Source organism: Chlamydotis macqueenii, chromosome 1 (assembly GCF_036417535.1).
Source record: "Chlamydotis macqueenii isolate bChlMac1 chromosome 1, bChlMac1.mat, whole genome shotgun sequence".
In the NCBI taxonomy this organism is placed as follows: domain Eukaryota; kingdom Metazoa; phylum Chordata; class Aves; order Otidiformes; family Otididae; genus Chlamydotis; species Chlamydotis macqueenii.
Window position 1 is genome coordinate 119,511,619 of NC_141556.1, and position 17,645 is coordinate 119,529,263.

The following is a 17,645-nucleotide window of genomic DNA, read 5'->3' on the forward strand; positions in this document are numbered from 1 at the left end:
GGATTGAGAGCAGCCCTGAGGAAAAGGGCTTGGAGGTATTAGCAGACGAGAAAGTCAACATGAGCCAGCAATGTGCATTGGCAGCACAGAAAGCCAACCACATCCTGGGATGCATCAAAAGCAGCGTGGCCAGCAGGTCGAGAGAGGTGATTTCCCCCTCTCTACTCTGCTCTGGTGAGACCCCACCTGGAGTACTGTGTTCAGCTCTGAAGCTCCCAACATAAGAAGAACATGGACCTGTTGAAATGAGTCCAGAGGGGGGCCATGAAAGTGATCAGAGGGCTGGAGCACCTCTCCTATGACAACCTCTCCTATGAGGACAGGCTGAGAGCGTTGGGGCTGTTCAGCTTGGGTAAGAGAAGGCTCCAAGGAGACCTTATAGCGGCCTTCCAGTACCTAAAGGGGGCCTACTGGAAAGATGGGGAGAAACTCTTCAGCAGGGCCTGTAGTGATAGGACAAGGGGTAATGTTTTTAAAGTAGAAGGAGGTAGATTTAGATTAGACATAAGGAAGAAATTATTTACTGTGATGGTGGTGAAACACTGAAACAGGTTGCCTGGAAAGCTGGTTGATGCCCATCCCTGGAAACATTCAAGGCCAGGTTGGATGGGGCTCTGAGCAACCTGACCTGGTTGGAGATGTCCCTGCTTCTTGCAGGGGTGTTGGACTAGACCCCTTCCAGCCCAAACTATTCTATGATTCTATATTTTATAGTTTATGCAAATAGCACCTCCCATTATACTAGAGAGTCTCAAGATTTCGTTAAGGAGAAACTTGAGCTGCCACTGTTAGTATGGACGCAACTGCTAAAAGTTGTAGGTATCTAGGGCTACTCTCTCCAGAGTATTCTGTCCAGTACTCTCCAGTACTCTCTCCAGTTTGAGCCTTCCTCTCTGTGCCTCCGTAGTCCAGACTCCCCTCCAACTTTCTCTTTTCACCTTCATAGATACAACTGGTTTTTAAAAGAGGAGAACAATCTTCTGGAGAGTAAAGAATCCCTTTAACTGGACCTTTTTCCTCATAGACTCCTATAGCTATAATGCAAAGCTGTTTATTGACTAACTATATACAAAGCAGCTCCACTGCTACAAGAAACTGAAGGAACAGCCATAGAGGTAAGAGTCACCTTTGTACTAGGAGATGTATTTAGTGCTGTCAAACATTTCAGCTTTCCAAATGGCTGTCACACTGACAAACTTACATGTTGTGTTAATTCGTTATAGGCAAGCATCAAACATGAAATTCCAGCAGCAGCAGCTCTGGGCAATCACTTGCCCTGTTCCAATTATCTACTCAGAGAAGACATTTGCTTCAGTACCTCTTTTCTCACTACTCTACATTCATTATATCACCAAACACAAAAGGAATCCCAAGTACTTATTTTCCAAAGCAGGTGAAAAGCACAATTAGTTGCACAAATAGGTTTCATTTTATATGACTCAGCACACTGGCATCAGCTTGTTTCACCTTGGTAACTGTAAGTAAATTTGTATTCACAGCTTCTGAAAAATCAATTACAAGCTGCTTATCCATAAAAATGGTAGACAAAAAAAAACCACAACGCCAAAAATACAAAAACACCTCAATCGTATCAGTCTTACAGGTTAATCATTAAAAAGGATGCAATGGAGTGACTGATAATTACTGGCCTCCTCTACCACTGAAAAGTGTGAATAGTATAATGTCTTTTAAAACTTCTCTTACAATACAAAACTTGTAACTTATTTGTTTTATTTCCTTTCTCTTTGAAAAAAAATTTTCTTTATATTCTTCATTTGCTATGGATGACACTGGCAAGAAACGCTAATTTTTCAGGAAATAATTTACTATATTAAATGGGCAGATATATGCAGGAAGTTCTGGAAAAGTTAAGCAAGATTGTCTAGTATGTAATAAAAGCAATCAGCCTTTAAAATACAATTTGCATTAAATGCATTGTTAAAATAAAAAAAAATTGTCTAACTGCTTTGGGCACGTATAGAAAAAAAAAGGATGGATGCCAAGTGTAAATGTTGTTTCTATAGAAACGCATCCTTCCACATCTTTAATAAACTTATGTAGATATTCTTGATGTGTTGTGCCTTTTAACACTGACAAGCTCTGAACAGAGCTTTTTATCATATTGATTTCACTTTATTTTGGGTATATATTAAACATGAGTTTTTGCTCAGATATTCCTGGTAGTGTCATTTTTAATCATTACTTTCAATATAGAGTGATACCAGAATGGTAACTGTGGAAATTTCTATGTGGAAATTTCTATGAAATTAAATTTTGCCATATAAGCTCCAGAACCATGTGTGTGATTAGCAATTGTATGATTTCCTTGTACTGCTCCATAAACAAAGTGTATTTCAACCTTACCTGGCAATGACCTTTCAATTGTTTCTATATTGCTGTTGAGCAATACAGAAACAGCATTTTTCTTCTTATAGAAATTATTAAAAAATAAACAGAGGAGATGTTTACATTTTTCTTCCTCAGTGATAGTTTGCTTCTCAATTTTATTTCAATGAATAACTTGTTCAGTGCTAAATCCTATCATATTTTGGAAGACAATGGATTTAACTACTTGATCTAGATTTTTGATACTTACCTTTGGATTATAAAGATAAATTCACTTTTTCATTATCTTTCAGGACTTCATTAGCCCTTAAAGAAAATTTGCTTAGTAAGAATTTGATGAACTTAATTTATCTGATACGCTGAAGTACAGTTCAAGGATAAAAGAAAGCAATTAATTCTCCTCCTCTCTCTTTGGTTGTAAAGGTGTGGGCCTCCTCTGCCCCTTTAGAACTGAAACACATGAAAATAGCTCATGAATATGACTGAACAGTTCTACTCTTATTATCACCTTTGTTTCAGCCACACAGTCCCCTGAACCCATAAAGGTGAGCATTTAAAATCACTCTAACAGTGAGTTTCTGTTAGGCGCTCTCATTTAATGCAGCCCACGGATCTGTGACGAGAAATGAGCTGTTGAATTGTTTAGGATAAGACCAATAAGTTGACAGATGCAAGCTATTTAATGGCTGAACTCAAAGGACCTAAAAAGAGGTGTTTTCAGTCAATATAATGACTAGCAAACTCACAGGCTCTCACAGAGGGAAAACAAAGGATGAGATCAATCAGAAAAGGATGTTGAAGATAATATGAATGTCATAGTGCCATTTTAAGGGAAGGAAAATACTTCTATTATGTCCTTGTGTGAAACAATCCTGATAAGATGATAAAATATGAGTTGGTACCCTAAGAAGGTACTGCTTACCAGTGCCATCGCTGCTCGCAATGGTGGACTTTACAAGCTACTAACTAAAATCAATTTATGAGTGTGTACTAACATTCTCTGACTTAATTTTGCTTTATGTAAATCCAATAATCCTTTCTGACTATGCTTTATGCCAAGGACCAGATGACAAACTCACACACTCTTTCCTGGTCTTCAAATCTATGTAAGTGCTTCTGGCTCCCAAGTACAGTGATTAATACCTCACAGTTGAGAGCAATTGTGAAGGCTCCTAACATGAGCTCTTCCAGTGGGCTACTGAAGTGGGTTAAGAAATAGTCTATTACATTGGCCCAGAATACAATGTTTCATTTTTACATGGAATACTTGCACTTTACATTTAGATCATACTGTCAAAATGATGGAAGAAATTTAATCAGCCAAAGCAACCATTGATGTATTAATGAATGAGATCATTAAGCACTCTGCTTTAGCAAAGACGAACAGTTATTAAATTTGGTCATTGGACCTAAGGGGTCAATTTAGCTGGTTTAGTGAAACCATTTGGTATGCAGTTCAAGAAAAAAAATTGTACTTCTGCAAAATGAGACCCTGCCTCGTGGTTGGTGTTGACCAGGTTTGTCTAATGAGAACATTAAATAGGAAGTGAATCATTGAAGAGTAATCTGTAAACACCAGCAAAGAAAGTAAATGAGTTTTGACACCAGCTGTGAACATAAATATTCTCCCCCTGCTTTTCTGTCACAAACTGCATTTGCTTCATCACACCAGCACCACCACCAAATATCAGAAAGCAGACAGACACTCAGTTCCTATCTGGAAGTTTCAAGGCTCAGGGACTCCTCATTGGGTGCCTAACTATCTAATGATATTCGACATTCCTGGCAAGCGCAAAATGAAAACACATTTACACTTAATGCACTAAATGCATTAAGGAGGGCTATTAGGTATTTAAAGACCTTATCTCAATTTTAACTTATGATGTATTCACGAACAGGAATTTTAAAATCATTATTTATGCACCCACTACTATCTCTGAATTCTCTTTTCTGGCAGTATCTGCAAAATTTTGAACTCTTAATACATTTATGAGCTTTTTCTTTTTAATTACCAATTAAAATCTTTTTCACTGCTTTTTATTTCATAATTACTTTATTCCCATTTTAGGAAATCCTAAAGAAACGAATAACACCTGATAAAGTGCATATAGATTTTTAATCACTCTTTAGAAGACAGCCCTAATGAGTAAAGCCTTAATTAATTCCACATGATGATATAAGAAGTTGACAGAGAAGATATTTTCCTAATTTCTATGGATGACTTTCATGACAGAATGCTATTCTTTCTTTTTTCTTGTTAGCATGCCTAGCAAACCAAGAGTGTGACAAGAAAAAAAATAATCAAAATAATAATTATTTATGAGTTTCTGAGAAACCCTTCTAGCTTGCAAATTTTTGATGCATTTCTAGCAGATGCATTTCTAGAGCCCAAAATTTTAAGAAGGAAAGCCCTGTTTTCACTCACCTGGACTGCCTACCTGCAGTCCCTAGATGCACTGAAGATGGTAGGCTTCTCCCAATGGCTGATTAATGAGCTTTTAAAAGATATTCCTTAAACATTATGACTACTCAAGTCTACTTTTCTGTGGATTTGTATCTCGTGGTTGAGTACAGACTCCAGTCGGAACATTTCTTGTGCTTGCAAAAGGGCTTGCCTGAGTAGATTCCCTGGTGTCTAGTATTACACTTAGTAAAGGCGTTTATAATCATCACCTCTTTTTGTTAAGTTTTTAGGCTTTCAGCTCCACTGGAGGCATTTTCCTCTCTTCTGATTTGTCTGAAATTGGCCAGCAAATTGTGGAAAGAAGTACTGACAGATCTATGTCCAGAGCGTGTGACTGTCTCATTTGCAGGTCCTCACCAAGAAACCTATTTCAGAGAGAATTGAGATGGCCTGATGATCTTCTTATCCAGGGCTTCATAGCTGCTCAAAAGCTTTCCCTTCTCACTCTCTCTCAGAAGGCATTTTCCATCTCCTATATGATGCTCTGCGAGGAAGCTCTGTGGCAGCCAGTCATCTTCCTCTGATATTTAAGGAAGGGAAAATCCAGCCTTGCTAGCCATGTATTTTTAGAGCTTCTTATCACAACTTGATTGCTTTTATGGAGCACAAAATAACGGGAACAGCAGTGAAGATTTACCATAAGGTGCCCACAGATTTTAAGAGACCAGTGCTTGTTTTTCTTTTAGCATTCAATACTGATAATGCAGCTTAGATATGAAAAATAAGATTTGTGTGAAGAATGTAAGAAATCTATTTAGCAGACTTAAAACTTAACAGAAAAATATGAATGCTAAAAAAAAAAGTAGAGACACTTGTAGTTAAAATGTAGCAACAAGCAGTTGGCCTGTGTTTCGTGTTTCATCTTAGGAATGGACTGGATTTGGATTCTACTTCTAAGTCTACCCATGTACTGTAAAATGATATGAACTCGGACTTATTTTAGAAACATGATAGCCGTCATCATTTTTAAGTCTACTTTCAAAACAAATACATGGACAGTATAGATAAAGGAAAAGGAACTTTGTGTGGAACAGTCATATTTCCCTTTACTTTCTTCTCCCATTCACTGTCTACTCTCCTATCAAAACACACACACTTCACATAAATACGATACTCCAAGAACACATCCCCTGATATTTAGTAAAGCCAACATTTCAGTTTAAAGCACACTGATGAGAAACCATCACATAATGTGGATTAGAAACAAGAGGAGTTTATGCACCAGTTCTTCTCCTTTTATTTGGAGAAAAACTGCTTAGCTGATTTAGAAAAATATTACATTTCAGTTATATGGCACTTATTAAAAAAAACATGAGGTGGGATCAGAAAAAAGAAACAGACAGCAGAAAATCAAGTATTTACTGAAATTTGTATAGGCCAGGTTGGATGCAGACAAGGAGTGACCAACAGTGACCCTCTGATGGCTGTTTTTGTTCTGACCCATGTGGAATGAGACAGCTGAAGCAGTTCAGGATGAGGGAAAGAGGTCAGTCCAGGGTTTTGGCAGAAAATTCAGGCCAAACATCATATTATATTTTCCCCTTTCTCTCTGAGTGTGAAATGTTATCCCAGATGCATACACAAAACTGATTAAGATATTACCATTTAAATTGACTTAGAGAAGAGAGGAGAGAGGCTTAAAGGAGGCTGCTGCAGAGCATGAGCTGGGTAGAGAGATAAGCAAGAGAGGGAGAATGAAGTAGCCCTCATAACCTCCTAAAAAGTTGCAGAACTAGGACTCCAGAGGCTCCAAGCCACTGAGTAAAACAGAGTGAAAAACTACCCTCTGTCATGCCCGTGGGTTTATAAGGATGCCCTTCAGGTACATGCACTCGACAGCTGTCACTTCACCACCGGGGCAGAGCCCTCATCAGGAGGTGCAATTAGAGCAGCAATGTACAAGGGAAAAATGGAGATGGTAGGGTCAGCGGTGTGATAGAGGTGCAAGAGCAGGGTCCCCAGAACTCCTTCCTTGGACAAGGAGGCACAACCAATTAATGTCAAACAAGGCAGCAAGAGGCAGACGTGCTCAGGGAACAGAGATCAGGCCAGTCAGGGACTTGCCAGATGAGGAATTACCCACCGACAGCAGGAGGCTGGGATGCTGCAGTCCAGGCAAGGCAGGGAGAGCAGGGATGCCGGTAGGGGAAAGCAGGACTTGCCCTGATCAGTGGGGCCCAGAGCAGAAATCCCTACATGTGGGCTCACTTGAGCTGTTAGAGTCTCATTGATCTTAGTGCTGAAAAAAGTGATAGTTGGTGTATGCAGAAAGCCAATTTTCAATGGTAATACCTATGTCAACTTTTTTTTCTTTTATTTTTTTTTTCTAGTGATCATCCTAACATCCCTATTTTGATGAAATGCCTATAGGAACCCATACAGAGTTACTAAAGTGATTCATTCCCATCACTTCAAGCACAAAGCATAACTGCAAACAAGGTATGTTCCCAGCTGTTATTAAATGCAGCATTCCTCCATAAGGCAGCCATAGCCAGTAGACTCTTTGTTGTGATGGAAGGTTGTCAACTTTCCTTTCTCCAGGAAAAGAGAAGGTGAGGAAAATCTTTTACTGCTAGAGTGATGGATACAGTTAAAAGCTAACAGAACAGCTCAGGAAAAGAATAATTAAATGTATGTAGTTAAATAAACCACTTAATTGAAGAATTACTGGATAGATGGGGAAAGTAACAGACATCTGTACTGAATAATACAAGACTAAAAGCAGTGATTTTTAAAAAAATAATTAAAGTAATATTCATATTGAAACTAGTAGAAAGAAATGAACCTATTTGCTGTGGAGTTTTGGGAATATTAGCATTAAAAAAAAACCCCAAGCATAAACATTCTGTAAGTGGAAAACTAGGGAATAATCCATTAAGGGTAGTCCTTGGACAGTGGGAAGATTTGACTTAAACAGAAAAGAAAAAAAAAGCCTGGAAAAGATAGCAAAAAACCCTGAGTGATTTTAAGATTTGTCTTGGTAAACTTTCAGAAGATGATGTAAGATGTAGTGATCTGCAACAAGCAGAAATAACCAGGATGACTTGCAGTATCACAGTATGTACCCTCTTCCTCTGAGGAGTCTAGTGGCTTCGTAGCAAGAGGGAGATGGTGGAAAGTATAGGTGTCTTAATTTTTAAAAATGAAAATTTAAAACACTTTGAAAACTTTCAGAAAGAAAATGAAGCAATTTAGTTTTGCTGAAGTTTTGCACGGTAAGTTTGAAAGTGTATCACAAGGCATAATCTCTAGGGAACTTGGCTAAGGTGTGGCTTGAAAGATAAAAGCCATTGAAAGCAAGGTATCTCTCTAAAAGGTCTTTTCCACATAAAATGTTTCCTTACTGAAACTGTATTCACCCCTATTTCAAGGCAAAATGTTGCGAAGTCAGCATGAGAAATGAATCATGTTAACTGTGAAATAAACACAAATGAGAAAAAAAACAACAACATGGTAAGAGAGGAAAGTATTTTCCCCATGAAGTCAACATCAATGCTTTGCCTTTTTACTGACATAATGTTATAGGAAAGGCTGATCTAAACAAAAATTGGAGGCAATCAGACTAAAACAATATCAGAGAGGAATTTGATGCCATTTCAAAGGCTTAATCTCAATGAATGTGAGGCTTGTGCCTCACAAAATTTTTCAGGAAGTCAATCCTATGGCTCCTCCATCCACCCTGTGCACTCCAGTGTTGTTGATTAATTTTGAGACTTTTAGATAGAAAAAGTCATGTTAGGTTCTGTGCTTCATTGCTTTGTGCGCTCTCTGTTACGAAGAAAGGGATTACCGTATTTTCCTCTTTTTTATACTTCCCATCAAACAGATGTAATTACAAAATACCGATGAATTCTGCTTAATTGGTGCCCTTCAAACTAATTACATCTACTTACCTCTCACTATTAATTGGCTTTGGTGCTCCACAGCTGCTGCATCATTTCGAGCTATACAGGTATAATTCCCATTGTGCATCAGCGAAAGATTAGAAATCCGTAACGAGCTGGTGAAGTCGATGTTGTCAATCGTCACCCCGAGGCTGGCTGGGATGGGCCTGCCGTCCTTCTGCCAGGTGATTGTGATGGGCAAATCTCCGGAGACCACCACGCAAGGAATGAAGACCCGCTGCCCGATGGAGAACCGCGGGAACTCAAAAGGTTGTATAAAAGGTGGAACTGAAACAAAATAGGAAAGAGGAGCTATTGCAGTTATGGTTTCATTTATGAAAACAACATAATGGAACAGATGTGCAGTGCTCAATATGTAAAATCAACACCTTTGACAGCCACAGAGCATTGTTTAGCTAGAAAAATCACATCTTCTGCAAACACATTTTTCTTCTTGACTACCCAATGCATAAGCAGAGATCACAAGCAGTGAAATCTCTGGCTTCTACAGACACCAGACACCACTGGCAGATTTCTGCAGGAATATTGAGCACCTCTTCAAGAAATCACACTGCCATCTCGTGACTCACCAGGACTTTCAGCAGTGGGATTGCCTGCACAGTCCAGGAAGAGCTCAGCAGCTTTCAGGATCTGGTGCAAGAGCCTTGCTTAGGGTCATGGAATAAACCTGGAAAAGGCTCCAGTTTTGCCTCTGGGCTGTGATGAAAGGGAGTGTAAACTTCACTAACTGCTTCTGGCACTTAGTGTTTCAAGTCACAATTCTCTATAAGATTGAGTAGCAGTATGAAGTGAAAGGCATATACAGTACTTGTAGGACAGCAAATTAAGTCAAAACTGATTTCTAAACAGAGGGCCAGTACAAGGCATAAATTCTCAAGCTGGCATTTCATTCCTGCTAAGCATATTTTGCTTGGCAAATCTTTTTTTCTTTCTTTTTATTTTGTTTAACTTATTTTTCTGTGGCTAAACCAAAAACCACAAAAGAAATACTCTTATTTTCTATCATAGAGAGGAATTCTACTCCTTAGAAGACATTTTGTTTTCAGGTATTTTTAATAAAAACAAAGTAAACAGTGGGTTGGATTCAATAAACAAAGTAGGAATTAATGGGAGCGCCTTCCTTTCTCCAGGTTGTGGTTAGAACATTTGCTAACTATTCGGTAAATTAAGAACCAAGTATCTACCCCGATTAAGGAACTGAAATCTTCTTCCCTTCTCAGGGGAGCACTCTAACAACCAGGGCATTGACCTAAGATAGGTTTCTATCAATCACTCCTGAACAGACTATAAAACCAACTTTGCAAGCAGTACTCAAATACCCATTTATCAAAAGAGAAGTTTCCTAGAGGTTAGGTACCTTAGAAATAAGAGTGCTTTTTCCTATCTTGTCTGAGAGATTACTTATATATACCCTGTAGTACATTTGAACATCTTTACCAGGAAAGATTGAAGGATACCCACAGCAGAACATTTATACTGCTGTACATTAGCTAGCTCCAGACGAAAATGGAGCTGGTGGCTTTATCTAATTGTATTTCTTTTGTCCTTTCACCCTTTAGCAAATCTAAGGCTATTTTTTTCCCCCCTAGAATTGAAGCAGGAAAGAAGCCGAAAATCTCTCTAAAGTGATTGCAATGTATACCAGCCCATTGCCTTCCCCAGCAGCATGCCAGCGTCCTATTTCTGGGATGCAGAGATAGGTGTTTGTGACCATTACTGTGGTAGTTTAATGCATTTAGTTTGATAATTTCATATGTTGGCTGCTCCTCCATCAGGAATAAGAAAGTTTATCATTAAGGAAGCGATACCAAACCCCTCAAAGGGCAAAGGTGTCATTCAAAGGCATGTTCAAATGCTTGTGTACATGCACATCACGGTGCACAAATCAAATAGTAACTCCACTGTTTCTGGCATAGCCGTGATGCCATTTGACGAGGAGAAGTTGTGACCGTGCACAGCTGCCACAGAGAGGTGATATCAAGTGCAGGGTATACAGCTCATCCTTACAGGCTTTCTCTGACTTCTTCCGAGAGCAGCTCGCTGTCTGTGGTTGTGAGAAGTGCCGCTGCAATCAATTTTTCTCACGAGCTGCAATGCCTTTTCCTGACTGCTGTCTCTCAAATCGCTAAAACCTGTCCTGTTGTGTTTTGAAAACTGGGTAGATCAGGCATTCAGAAAAAAAGAATCTCGGTATAAATTACTGTGTTTATGTGAACTTTGAGTGCTGGAAATTAACTGCTTTTTCACTTGGTGACCTAGTGTCACAAAGTGAGGCAAAATGTCTGCCTGCCTCTTCTAATTACCTTAGCTCAGCTAACACATTCACATGAGATATTTCTGATTCGTTGCATTTATTGAAAAGCAGCTTACAATATAAGTGAGAATGTGAAATTTTTAGAATGAGACTGTCAAAAGGTTTTGACATAACCTTTCCCCTTGATGAGTGCAGATATCTGCTAAATGCCAAGTACCCCCCTTAGTGTGTTGGCTAGCACATTTCTGCCCAAAACCTTCTCTTAGTCTCAGGCATCGCTACTGAAAGATATGCTAAAATGCATAACAGGGTGGCAAATTGCTTCTGTATTTTCTGCTGAATGTGTAAGAAATTTGAACCAGTCTTTCACGGACAAAATGATATAAGAAGTCAGACAACATATTGCACAAGGATTATTATATGCATCCTCACTCTCCATCTCCCTGATGGAGAAAACAGGGAGGAAGATCATTAGGTCATATTGAAGTATTTTTCAGAAAATATTTATTTGCAAGGCTGCATTTACCAGCTCTAAAATTTAAGTAGCAGCCTGCAGACCATTTTAGAAATTGGCTAAAATATTTATAGACAGCACATTTTCCCTCTACTAAGGTCTTTAACATACAGAGGAAACCAACATTTATTTCTGCTTCATAAAATATAATGTATATTCAACCTGCAGCAGCTTGCAATCCTGACAAGGAGCTTATTTTAAAAGCCAGTGTGTAATTTAAAATCAGTACTTAAAAAAAATAAATAGTTTAGTGATAACTTTAAAGTACTGAAGAAGGTTTTTCAGCTACAGTATTTACAAGTTCGGGCTGATAAAGGCAATTCCTGGTCACCTAACATAGCAGATAAATTATCTTCCTGATAGTTTGAAGAAGGGAATAATAACAAAAAACTGACTTATTACAAACTTATTAAAACATATCTGAAGTTGGGCAAATAATTTCTGAAATGCAAAGCTTGCTATCTATATCTATATCTATATCTATATCTATATCTATATCTATATCTATATCTATATCTATATCTATCTTTGAAGTAAAAAGTTGACATATATCCCTGACAGAAGAAAATATCAAGCTTGATTAACCAGCGTGTGGGTTATTTTTTTTTGTAAACTAAAGCTGTTATCATTGCCAACTGCACTAAAAAAATAAGTGATGTATACTACTTCAACTCTGAGAGAGAAAAGTTACAGTAAGATAGGTGTATTTAAAATGTGTTTAAAATACTTCAAGGTGTGTTGAACTATTTTCCTTCCCTATGTAGCTTTAGTGTGCTTCAGTTTCACTATACTTCAGAGCTTGTATTTGATTTTTTTTTTTGTGAAATTATGCTGTTTTATATATGAGATGTTACGTGTTAACTATATAGAGAGAGGGCTGTCTGTGTATGTGTACTTGTGTACATGGATGGGATGTTTCTTCTTCTACCCACATCCAACAAGAGTGAAAATCTCTGCTTCATTGAATGAAGCACAACGTCTTGGGAATGCTTTATTGATGAGTGCTTGAATTAAGTGTCTGTTTAAGAAGAGGAGCATGGGCCAGCCTCATTAGTGCTAATGCAGGAAGATTTAAATTATGTTTTTGTGCCCTAGCAAGGTCTTCTGTACCTCTGGGAGATTACTGTAAAGGAGGGCAAGGAAGGTTTCCACGCTGCTCTCCGTTAGCAGAGGAACATCCTTAATATCTTGCCCTCCGTTCCATGGGAGATGTGTTGGAAGAAACTGCTGAGATGATTCACTAAAACAGAGTATCCTGCAGATAGTCTGTCTCCTGCAGCAGCCTTGTGAACATGGTGTTCCTCTCCTGTGGCTCTGCATAGTAAAATGAAAGTTGTCCTCTGCATTATCATTAGAAACTGTTCTCTGATGGATTTTCTTGTAACAACGCTGTCGTAGGAGCTGTCCCCACAGTATAAAATACCTTTAGAATGAATACTCACAGCACAGGTCCATTGGCTAATGCAAAGTAATAAATACCAAATTATGTAGCCTCTTAAGGCAGCCATGTGACCCTAGATTTCATGCGCTAGGAGTGCAAAAGCCAAAACTGTTTTGTCTCTGCACAAACTCTAGCCACGGTCTAGTAATTTGTAAGGTTTCTCAGTCATCGATCGTTTCTCCTAAACAGCTCCATCTCTTGTGGGTGATGGTCTGAGCAGTTGCACACAGTCTCTGAAGCACTGGATTTTTCTGCTTTTTTCTTGTATGTACTGAGCCTTCTCAGCAGGGCATGTCATTCATCGAACTATCCGTTAATGGCATTTACAAAGCTGAGCCTCATTCCCTGCTCCCTCCTTGTATGCTAATGTTTCCTGCCTTGAAAACAGGGAATATCTTTATAGGCTTCGGGCCTTTCTAAGTGTATGCATTCAAAAAAAACCCAACAACCAAACTAATCCCTGTAAATACTTCTGCTGTTGCACAACATTTCCCTCTACTTGTAGGTTCATTAGTTAACAAAATTAAGCCTGTATTCAAACATATTCAAAATCTTACCACAACAAGCTGTGGTATTTTATCAGGAACTGTCGCTGAGTGTGGCAAAGTGAATGCTGTACTGCGTTATTACCCAGGGGAGCTTACCAGAGACTTCACCCTTCGCCTTAGCCCTCCATCCCCTTGCCTGCAATGCAACACTGATAGCTCGCAGGCTCCCTGATGCTGTTCCGAGAGCTCCTCCAAAATAAGAGAGGATGTAAAAATGTTGTGTAGAAATCAAAAGTGCTTTTATGTCATGTCTCATCCATCTGTTGAACTGCCTCCTTGCAGCCTCCATTGTGAGGGGAAAAGTGCATGCCCTTATCATATGAAGCACCCTGCAAACCTAGGATGGTGGGAAGCTCAGTTCCCTGCCCAAGGGGATGCATTTGCTATTTACTTTCTAAAAGATAAAACCTTCTTGATCTGAAGATAAGATAGCAGCTGCAAGAGTATAATAATACAAAAAGCAGTTACCTTTACTGTTAAAGTACCGCCTGATAAAAAGCCTCTCTTGTAGGCTAGGTATCCAGAAGCACTTACCAGTGATTTTTACTATGCTGTTGGAACCTGGTCCAGAGCTATCCCTTGTTTAGCCCCTGCATGATCTAAAGTGATCTTTGCCCTCAGGTAACGCTGTTGAAAGTTGAAACCAACTAAATCACTAGAGGCAAAAGTTCCAGATTTAGATGAGAGAAGACTTTAAATGATCTCTGGCTCTGAAAATCATTCCCATAGGCAGTTTAACTGAGTTCACACTAGATTCCCTTTCACCTTTACCCCAGGACTGTACATAAGCAGCTGATTTCATATCACCCTTCTGTTTCCATGGCGTTGATACTACCTTTTTTTTTTGCATGCTATGTATTATACACACTGATTTGAAATTATGCCAGCATACTCCAGACCTGCACTATCATGTAGTAAAGTGCTTACATTTTTAAGAGCAATTTTAGCAAATGTATAAGAAAATATTTCAAATATAATTTATAAAATACATACAAAAAAAGAGCAAGAACATGCCTTCTTCCAAAACCAAAGTAAATAACGCTGCATTGTAAGAGAGAGAAGAGGGCTAGCTTTTGATAAACCCAAGCATAATATACAGATACTCTTGAATTCCTTAGCTAAGGCTCTTATTCAAGTACTAAGACTCATTTCATATTGTTTATATAATTCATAAATAAGCACATCCATATACCAACTTAAATTGTGTTTGAAAGATATAAGACTGTGCATAAAACCAGTGACTTAGATTTAAGTGAAAACTTTTATATTTGTACATACTAATTCCTCATCATGAAGACTAGGATACTAATGAAACAACTTTATCATATATTTTTGGATGACCATTTTCTGCAGGTGGAGTCATTAGGACTACAGTATGTTAGAAGTGTACTGCTACAAAATAAGATATTTAACTGCAGCATCCACATGACACTTGTGAGTTTTTTAAAGAATGTAAGTCAGCTATTTTAATGTAAGGCTAACCTTGAGTTGTTGTATGTTGAATGGCAAAAAATTTAGAGACCTGTAAAGTCTCACATATTGAATACTAGACTGTTTTAGTCTTTTCTTCAGGTACTTCCACGGGTTAGATGCTAGGATTCTCACATGGGAGATATGACTATCAAAGTGCATGTTTCCTTAAATCAGACTGCTGCCACTGCTGCCACTGCTTGCTCCCCGTAACAAGTCCCCGTGCCCATTATGTGACCTGAGAATGACTGTTAAGTGGATTTTGCAGAATTGTTTGCATGACTGGACATTCTCACCCATTCTCATCACATGGCAAGAATCACCACATGATTCCTGCATATGACAGCTCCACTCACTTTGAGAGACCTGAATATTTCTTCCTGAAGAAGTTGCAACCAGCTTGGAGGGATCCAAAAAGATTGCATGGGGGAGTGAAAGAAAGGCAGAAAGTGATATAATGAAAGAACTATCTGAAGGACGTCAAGGCCAGAACTTTTTTTCTGACTCAAATTATTGTCAAGGTTCAGTCAGTAGGACAAATAAGAAGTTACGTCTTAGATACATGCATGAAACTAAATTCACAGTTGCCATAATCCATGCCACAGACTGAAGTATAAACAGATGAGCAGATTGTTTGATGACAACACGCACCATGGTCTCAAGAACCCTTGAATGATTTCCTCTGATGTTTTTTCCCTCATGTGCCTACATATTTTTCACTACCTTAACCAGCCCTCCAGAACTGACCTGCAATGTAAATCCACCAATAACACTTTATATATTAGAAAAAGCTAGATACTTCCCAGGAAAGATGAGCAGAATCTATTCAAGTAGTTACAGCATAGCTGCTATTTGGTTTGCTTGTTTTCTAAAAAGAAACAGGCTGGTACAATTCTATTATGCAGTTCGTAACAGGTGAAGTGCTATCACTTTGGCATAAAGCAATGAGAAACCTTCTAAATCAATGAGATACATAAGATTTACAAGATCAGAAGCAGTCCTTTTGAACACTGTACTTTTATTTTAATGATGCTGCACCCTTCTCTCTCAGGAGCTTCTTTTTCAATTAATTTCTGTCGGAGAAGTATGAATAGCAGCAGGCTGTTTACATGAGAAGTGTGTCCCATGAGAATGATGAAAAGAAAATCATCACTTACTACTGATGCCTTTTACTGTAGCTGAGAAAACTATTACTATAAATTACATAATTAAAAAAATGGAGATAATGACTCACTCCTGGTTTTAAAATGCTTTGAGATCTACTAAAATGCTGTAGAAGAGACGCTACTGTCATTATTTTACCATCTTGCCACTTGAAGGGCTGTTTTTCAACAGAAATATGAAACTTACAGATGGGGTGGGTAATATAACCTTTTTCTTTGTTTGCCAACACTTTTCATTATAAAACTATTTTTGTTTGCTTGCAGCTTGACTTTTGTTTGGATAGTATTTTTCCAGGCCAGGTGTCTGCCTCAGGCTGAGTCATTTCAGCTGGAAAGTTTCAGCTACAACTGTTTGGCCATTTCCAAGAATTTCCCCATAGTTAGCGGATTTCATGTTTGGCAGTTGATGGCATTAGCATCAGATATTCTTGCTATCCCTATGAAAAGTCATCACAAGGGTGCCCAAATTTTGCAGTCTGAGCAAAACCAAGTAAATAAATAGAGAAAAGGCCCACAGTTATCACACCCTGAGAAGACATTTTCCAGTAACTAACAGCTAAGAGGTTTGAGCAGCACTGAACATGTCCTAGCATTGCCTTCAGTGGCTAAGTCAGTTCCAGCCACGTGGGGCAGATGCTGTCTGGTGAGATATCAGAAATCAAAGCAGACAGTTTTGTTTCTCTAGTGCTTGTACAGCTGCCCATGCTGGGCCCAGGAAGCATGATAAAAACGGGAAAGACACAGAGGACAGAGTAGTTTTGGAACCTACAGAAAAAAAAGCCAGGATTTGGACAAGGATGAGGTGGAGAAGACTGAGGAGGACAGGTCATAGCTAGAAGAAAAGAACAGAAAACCCTGCATGTTCTACAGAATATTCTTCTCCTTAGGATGTCTGACTTCAATAATCCTCTGCCATCGGCACACGCATATGAACCCCACTGGGAAACCACTACAGCTGAGCCAAATGCAGAGGAAGAAGCTAGTGCTGCTAAGAATAACTCTGGTCTTGGCAAGGACCTATGCAGTATCCTTAGCAAGGCCAATCTCAATGATTACTTCTGAGGACGTCAGTAACTACTGTTTCCACTTCACAGGAGAGGAAGGAAAGGAGGTTCAGTTTACTTCACAAAAAATCTAAAAAGAAAATTGCCTTTAACACAGGCCAAAGCAAAACATGTTTAGAAGGTGTTATTACAGCTGTGAAGGCAAGTGGTCAACAGGTATAAAATACCAGAAATTAAGTATTTAAGTACAGTCTTAGTCTCCCCCTGTTAGGTATGCATTACAGAGTGGGTTGTTTTCGTGGCTTTTTTTCCAGAACTTGGAACTGGCCAATTCATTTGTCTAAATGTAAAAAAATAGTGCCAAGATGGCTTGATTTCTAAAAAGCTCCGTTAGGACTCAGACACAGTTCCAAAAGAGCTACGTCTGCCAAGCAGAAACGTGCGTATTTTCCTGCCAGCTTATCCACTCAGCTCCCAGCAGCCAGCTTATGGGACTGCTAGCTTCCAAGATCTTTGGGACAGAGACAAGGGACAGG

At 38.8% G+C, this 17,645-nt stretch overlaps 1 protein-coding gene across 2 annotated transcripts in view; it reads right to left on the reverse strand.

Annotated features, from left to right (window-relative positions):
- The window catches only part of DSCAM (DS cell adhesion molecule), a 401,860-nt gene that overhangs the window by 156,460 nt on the left and 227,755 nt on the right, over positions 1-17,645 (reverse strand). For both annotated transcript variants that reach the window (XM_086739932.1, XM_086739937.1), the window contains one exon: positions 8,704-8,982. In XM_086739932.1, coding sequence (XP_086596058.1) covers positions 8,704-8,982 — 279 coding nt within the window. The remainder of the gene's footprint in view (positions 1-8,703; positions 8,983-17,645) is intronic.